Source organism: Populus nigra, chromosome 1 (assembly GCF_951802175.1).
Source record: "Populus nigra chromosome 1, ddPopNigr1.1, whole genome shotgun sequence".
NCBI classification, from domain to species: domain Eukaryota; kingdom Viridiplantae; phylum Streptophyta; class Magnoliopsida; order Malpighiales; family Salicaceae; genus Populus; species Populus nigra.
In genome coordinates this window covers 25,785,622-25,793,313 of record NC_084852.1, presented here as the reverse complement: position 1 = coordinate 25,793,313, position 7,692 = coordinate 25,785,622, and the positions used below count along the sequence as shown (strand labels likewise).

Sequence of the window (7,692 nt, the reverse complement as noted above, 5' to 3'; positions counted from 1 at the left end):
TAACATTCTATTAGATTTTGTTTCCAGCCTTGCCAAACGCCTTTCTCTTAAGGATCTTGGCGATCTATACTACTTCTTGGGTGTTGAAGTTCTTTCTCACAAACATGGCCTTCTACTATCTCAACGCAGGTACATCACTGACCTGCTCACTCGTCTCGACATGCTAGACGCCAAACCAGTGCTCACTCCTATTCCAAGTTTTGCCTCTACTATTTCCTTGGTGTCTAGCTCGCCTTTACAGAATCCCACTGTTTATCGTGAAGTTGTAGAGAGTCTTTAGTATCTTTCTCTTACAAGACCAGATGTGTCATTTGCTGTGAACAAACCGTCTCAATTCATGCACAGTCCAACCGATGAACACTGGATTCTTGTTAAGCGTACCTTGTTGGTACACTACAAACGGGTCTTCTTCTGCACCGCGACTCGTCCCACAATCTTCATGCCTTTGCTGATCAACTTCATGCCTTTTCGGATGCTGATTGGGCTGGCAATAGAGATGATTATTCATCCACTGGTGCTTATCTAGTTGACCTTAGGCGTAATTTCATTTCATGGAGTTCAAAGAAACAAAAGACCATTGCCAGGTCTTCAACAGAGGCTGAGTATCGCTCTGTTGCTGCCACTGCTGCTGAGCTCTGTTGGGTACAATCTCTGCTTCAAGAACTTAGTGTTGCTCTTTCTTCTTCACCTGTGATATACTGTGACAACATCGGAGCAACTCAAATAAATTCAAATCCCATTTTTCATTCTCGCATGAAACATGTTGTAGTGGACTATCATTTCATTCGTGATCAAGTTCAATCTGATCAGCTATCTGTAGCTCACGTCTTCTCTGCTGATCAACTTGCAGACTTTCTGACCAAGCCACTATCAACCTCTACATTTCAATTGTTTCGTGACAGGATTGACCTCTCAAATCGTGGCTTATCTTGAGGGGGCATGTTAACTAATGATGATAATTCAATGTATAGCTGTAACAATTTGTTATCCATTAGGATTCAGTAGCTGCAACAGTTTGCAATCTTAAAGAACTGGTCTTCCTGCAAAGTAGAGAAATCGGTTAGGATTTGTATTTATATATACGTCTTCTATTAATAATATTTGTAAGCAATTCTCTTCCAAAGCTTCAGCTCTATCAGTTGCATGGAGGGAAGTTGGCAGGTCAGGAAACCAGAATGCTATGCTTTATGGTCCTACATAGACATGGAGACAAACGTTTTGTTCCTTGATGTTTTTATTAAAAGGATGTATTTAGTTTTTGAGTAAATTATTATTTATTCTGTTTTTTTTTAGCAAAATAATTAGTTACTTTTCTTTCCAAAATATTCTTGTCTATATATTAATTGAAAGAAACCTAAACGGCTATTTTCTAGAAAACTAACATAGCTTTTATCGAGTTAACAGTCATAAACAGTCAAAGGACTAAGTTGTGGTTATGAAACTAGACGGACTAATTATTATTTCGGTGAAAAACTTAGGGATTAAATCATTATTTGCTCTTAGTTTGCTTAGATACAACAATGGCTGCTTTAGGAAGGTAGGGGTATAGAGGCAGAATGCTTATACTTGATAAAGTGCTGCAGTCATCTGAAAACCTTCGTCTCCATGGTAGGTTGCGTTAAAAATAAATTTAAAAAAATAAAAAGTATATTATTTTGATGTATTTTTAAATAAAAAATATTTTAAAAAATAATTTTTACTGTGCTCTCAAACACCCATCAACAATATACTCGCACTAAGTGTCCGTTTGGAAACGTGGTGTAAACCGTGTTCCCATAAATTTTTTTCATAAAAAAATAAATTTTTTTTTATATGTTTTGGATTGTTTTGACGTGTTGATCTTAAAAATAATTTTTTTAAAATAAAAAAAATATAATTTTAATACATTTCAGTACAAAAAATTATTTAAAAAATAATAGCAACCACAATCCCAAACTTATGCTGAGATTATGTGATATTTTAGCTTCTGATCTTGCCATAAGAAATCAATACGCAACTTCTAGCTAATTTATTTTGTTTAGACTACATGTACTGACAGGATGTTGGTGTCAATAAACTCCTGAAGATTAAAACAATCATTTTTAAAAGGTCAATAAAGAAGGCTTAATTCTAACACTCTTAGTTTTGTACATTCTGTATGATGATACCAATATTTGACAGATACGCTTTGATCGAACTGTAAGGAGATAAAAGTATTGCTGCCATGAACTCTCTGGTTCCACTGCTTCCAAATGCCATATATAGTTGCAATCCTAGCCAGCACAAGATTGAAATGATCTCTTCTTCAGGTGTGCTGCAGCCCGCATACAGATGCATCTCATATATGGTTTTCAACAATGTTGGATTTGGCCGGTAACTGCTTAATGGCAATTGCATGCGTTTGCTGTCACTGTCAAAATTCCGGATCGGCAATGCAGGAATGATACTGTGAGGACACTCCTCATCTACACTAACCCTCTCAACAAATATATAAAAAATATAAGTTATTTAAAAATATATATCATTTCATAATCTCTCAAAATATTATATTATTATTCAAAATTAATATAACTAAATGATAATTCAAAACTTCTCATCAATAATTAAAATAAAAACAATAATCCATAATATTTAATACATTGTCAAAATCCAAACTTAATTAAAACATGATAATAGTGGAGCGTCTAAAATATCAAATCAAAACAAAAAAAAGCTTCGCAAAACAAGCAAAACATACCAACTGAAATTAAAGGATTAAGAATACTCGATAAAGTACACCTGCTAACAGAAACTAAGAACCTAACATAATATTAAAATGACGGGTAAATTCAACCAACTCGGTGAGGAAATAACATTTAATATACATTTTAGATATTAATAGTTTGCAAATAGATGTATCTTGATATATATTAAAAAAATTATTATAAAATAGTAGAATACATGTCAAAGATTGGATGACACACGAAGATGTTCACTGTGGGAGGATTAGTCGCTATATGCTAATGCCTCCCTTATTAGCTAAGCATACAAAATGCTATGTGAGGGACCAAATGTAAATTTTCAAAGTTCAAGGACTAAACTGTAAATCTATAAAATTGAGGTATTAAACTGAAAATTACGTAAATCAATTATCAAACTGAGATTCATCATCCTTAACCTTGTAAGAATACTTCCCAAAATTCCAAAATATGTTTCAGGGGTCAAATTATAATTTTCTAAAGTTTAGGGATTAAATTGTAATTTTCATAAATCAAGGACCAAAATTAAAATTTGTCATCTTCAACCTCAAGACCATTCTGTCCAGATTTTCCATCAAATTTGAAACAAATTTCTTAACCTGTAACAAATCAATTTACAAATTTTTATTTTTAACAACACACATAAAATTAATCACTTAACCTTAAACCCATAATAATCATGAATCAATCTTAACAATATAAACTTTCAATCTTTATAAACAATAATCTCTTCTTTAATTATTTCATAAACAAATCATAATCAAAAGTAACATGAGAGGGAACCACTTACTTATTACTTTCATATTTTTTAAATTCAGAAAACTCAAGATCAAAAATTGAAATTCTTAGTTTAATAGGAGGAGAGTCACGACAATTACAAGAATTAAAAGAGAGAAAAATAATTTTCTTGTAATCTTTTTTTTATATACTCGGGTTAATTTAGGTTGGAATTAGACTATAAATTTAGTTTCACATTTGTGTTGACTATTGTCTCATAATAAAATAAATTTAGTTTTTGAGTGAATTTTAATCATTTTAAAATAAGAGGTCAAATAAAACATCTCATTTCTTTTTTCACTGTCTTTTTTTTTTCGAGACAATACTAGAAATGTAAATAGTGAGATATCGTTTGTGCTTTTTCTTAGAACTTATTAGGGCCTTTCCTTGTTTTTTCGTAATTAATTAAGCAGTATTGCCGGCAATTCATTGGTCAGGAGCGAAGAGTTCAGGAACAAAGAGCGTATAGTTTTATAGATTCAGGGGCCAATATAGAAAAGGAAGGAATCATGGAGCCTGTGCTTGATAAAATGCGACCTCTGGTCATCTGAAAAACCTTCTTCTCCCTCTTCTATTTAGAAAATATTTAGAAGGAGTCTTGCAGTTATTTTTTTAAATGTTTTTGTTTAGAAATATATTAAAATAATAATATTTTAAAATTATTTTTGATATTAATATATCAAAATGATATAAAAATACAAAAAAATATTAATTTAAAATAAGGAATTAGAAAAATGGACCATGCAATTAAAAGTCAACAATCAGAAATTAAGTCTTGACTATTGTTCTTGATGAAAAATCCAGACATTAGCTGCTGTCCAAAGAAGAAAAAAAAGACTGACTAGTCCATGAATTCAACAGTCTTTGCCTCTATCATAAGAAATCAATACGCAACAACTCTAGCTACTCTGTTTTCTCTGGGCTTTACTCCATTACTGTTCCTAAGGATTTTGGGTAGTTGTCGTAAAAACATCCCTTGCTGGAAAGTTAATTTTTTTAGAAAGTAATTTTTTTTAAAATAAATTAGTTTTTAATGTTAGATAGTATTATGAAAAATATTAAAAATATTTAATTATGCTATAAAAAATGAGTTAAAAAATAACTTTTTAATTTTTTAAAAAAATTAAAAAAAAAAACATGAAAAGGAACAGAAACACTTGAAAATTAAGAAGAAAAAAAAATCGTTCTTATGAGTCAACAAAGAAAGGCTTTCCATGATTTCTTGCCTTTATCCACAAGTCTCTTGAGGGTAACAGACACCCGCCTATGTTATGTTGACAACGTTATGTATGAGCTGTCCAGGAGAAAAGTCTCAGCATCTATATGTATTCTGCATTAGCTCTTCAAACTGATACATTGCTAAGTCCAAACTCCTCTGAAAATGGCTTTTCCTTGTTTTAGGACTACCCTCAACCTCTTGCTGTTTCTTGTTCTGACACCTTCTGTGTTTGCCCAAACTCCTCCTAATGTTACTTCGGGTTCATACCTTATTGCTTCTGATACATCAGTTCCATGGAAGTCCCCTTCTGGTGAATTTGCTTTTGGATTCCACCAAATCAACAATCAAAAACTTTTCTTGCTTGGCATCTGGTTCGATACAATACCGGAGAAAACATTAGTTTGGTATGCAAACGGAGATGATATGGCACCTGAAGGATCGAAGGTTGAGCTTACTCTTGATGGTAGTTTCAGACTTACTAGTCCTCAAGGACGATTAATGTGGAAGCCTCAATCTTCAGTAGATGGAGTTGCTTATGCTGCCCTACTCAACAACGGCAACTTTATTCTCGCAGATAATAGTTCCAAGTCTTTGTGGGAAACCTTCAAGGATCCCCGTGATACCATGCTGCCAACTCAAATACTTGAAGTTGGTGGAAAGTTATCGTCCCGGCTAAAGGACAGTAGCTACTCCAAGGGAAGGTTCCTGCTTCGCTTGCAACCAAATGATGGGAGTGTTTTGCTCAAACCACTTGCCTTGCCAACAGGTTATGAATATGAGGCTTATTTTAAGAGCAATACTTCTGATGATGCTTCACCACAGAATTCTGGCTATCAGTTAGTCTTTGACAAGTCAGGTCACCTCAATGTTCTCCAAGCCAGTAGAAGTGTTGTTAACCTCACCAAGGGAAGAGAGTCTCCAGCCGGAGATTACTTTTACAGGGCGACGCTTGATGTTGATGGACTTTTTACTCTGTATGCTCATCCCAGGGCTCAAACAAATGGTAGATGGGGACAGACATGGGTTGCTATTTGGTCAGTCCCGGACGATATATGTTCTGATCATAGTAGTGGTAACTTGGGTGGTGGTCCTTGTGGATATAACAGCTACTGTAAACTTGGCACAAACCGAAGGCCTATCTGTGAATGCCTTCCTGGGTTTTCCCTCTCCGATACCAGCAACGAGTTCGGTGGCTGCCAGCAGAACTTAATGCCAAATTGTGACCAAGGAAAATCAAAGCCAGAGGATTTATATGCACTGCAAGAGGTGCCAAATACATTTTTTCCATATTCTGCAAACTTCGAACAATTGCAGTCACTAAATGAAGATGAGTGTGGACGATTGTGCCTCTCTGATTGTAACTGTGTTGTTGCTGTCATCAAAAAGGGGAGCTGTTGGAAGAAGAAATTGCCACTTTCAAATGGAAGGCAAGACTATAATATCTATGGGAAGGCTCTAGTTAAGGTAAGTAAGTCTGCTGTTTCTTTAGACGAACCCTCTAGGCGAAAGTCAAATACGGGGAACAAAGATCAAACAACTTTAGTTCTGGCAGGAGCAATTCTTCTAGGTAGCTCAGCACTACTTATTTTCCTATTTATAGTAGCAGTATCTCTGTTTCTGCTCCAACCACACCATAGAAGAAAGAAACTTACCAGATCATCTAGCATTCTGGAAACAAATCTACGCGCAGCTTTACGTATAAAGACCTGAAAGAAGCCACGGATGGATTTAGAGAGCAGCTTGGACGAGGTTCGTTTGGAACTGTATATAAAGGACTATTAACATCACAGAGTTCAAGAAACTATGTTGCAGTTAAGAAGTTGGAGAGGATGGTGCAAGAAGGCGAGAAGGAATTCAAAACAGAAGCAAGCGCGATAGCCAAGACTCACCACAAGAATTTGGTCAGATTGCTTGGATTCTGTGATGAAGGGCCAAACAGGCTTCTGGTCTATGAGTTTATGAGCAATGGCACCTTAGCTGGTTTCCTATTTGGAATTTCCAGACCTGACTGGAACAAACGCATTCAAATGGCATTCGGCATTGCACGTGCGCTTACATACTTGCACGAGGAGTGTAGCACACAGATTATCCATTGCGACATCAAGCCCCAAAACATACTCCTTGATGACACATTTACAGCAAGAATCTCAGACTTTGGACTGGCAAAGCTCTTAATGAATGAACAAACACGCACACATACAGCTATTAGAGGGACCCGAGGATATGTCGCACCAGAGTGGTTCAGGAACATGCCAATTACAGCAAAAGTAGATGTTTATAGTTATGGGATCATGCTATTGGAGATCATTTGTTGCAGAAAGAGCGTTGATATGGAAAATGAGAAAGAAGAGGAGATCATACTAGCAGACTGGGCCCATGACTGCTATAAAGGACGAAAATTAGACGAGCTGGTGAAGGCTGACGAGGAGGCAAAAAATGACATGAAGACGTTGGAGAGGTTAGTGATGGTGTCAATTTGGTGCATACAAGAGGATCCTTCTCTTAGACCTTCTATGAGGACAGTCACACAAATGCTTGAAGGAATCGTTCAAGTTTCTGCTCCCCCATGTCCTTCCCCTTTCAGTTCAATCTGCTAAGAAATACCAGTTCCAAATTATTCTCTCCTCGCTTTCTCATCATTAAATTTGCTTTGCAAGTAATGTATGTTGGCATTAGCTGTACATTGATTTAGTTGAGAGTTTTTAGGAGAGATTTTAGTATTCGATTTACATTATAGCTGCACATATTTCATTTGTTATGGAAATAGTATTGACTTGCTTGCTAAGAGTCTGTAGGTATGTGTTCTCTCTCTCTCTATTAAAAGAATTTTAAAACTTGTGGGAAAGCACTGGGAAAGCACTGTAACTTTCCCCACGCAATCTTTTTTGCATTCCCCACGTTACCTTTTTGTTTTTTCCACATAGTTATTATTATATTATATTCTTTGCTAATTTTTTTAAATATTGAATTGATTTAAAA

General features: G+C 35.2%; 1 protein-coding gene across 1 annotated transcript; it reads left to right on the top strand.

The window, feature by feature from the left end:
- Positions 1-4,875: 4,875 nt before the first annotated feature.
- Positions 4,876-7,404, top strand: LOC133680783 (G-type lectin S-receptor-like serine/threonine-protein kinase LECRK3). Its single transcript, XM_062103778.1, has 3 exons — positions 4,876-6,177; positions 6,216-6,280; positions 6,404-7,404. Exons 1-3 carry the CDS (start codon positions 4,876-4,878, stop codon positions 7,308-7,310), a joined length of 2,274 nt encoding a protein of 757 aa, XP_061959762.1. The 3' UTR covers positions 7,311-7,404.
- The last annotated feature ends 288 nt before the right edge of the window (positions 7,405-7,692 follow it).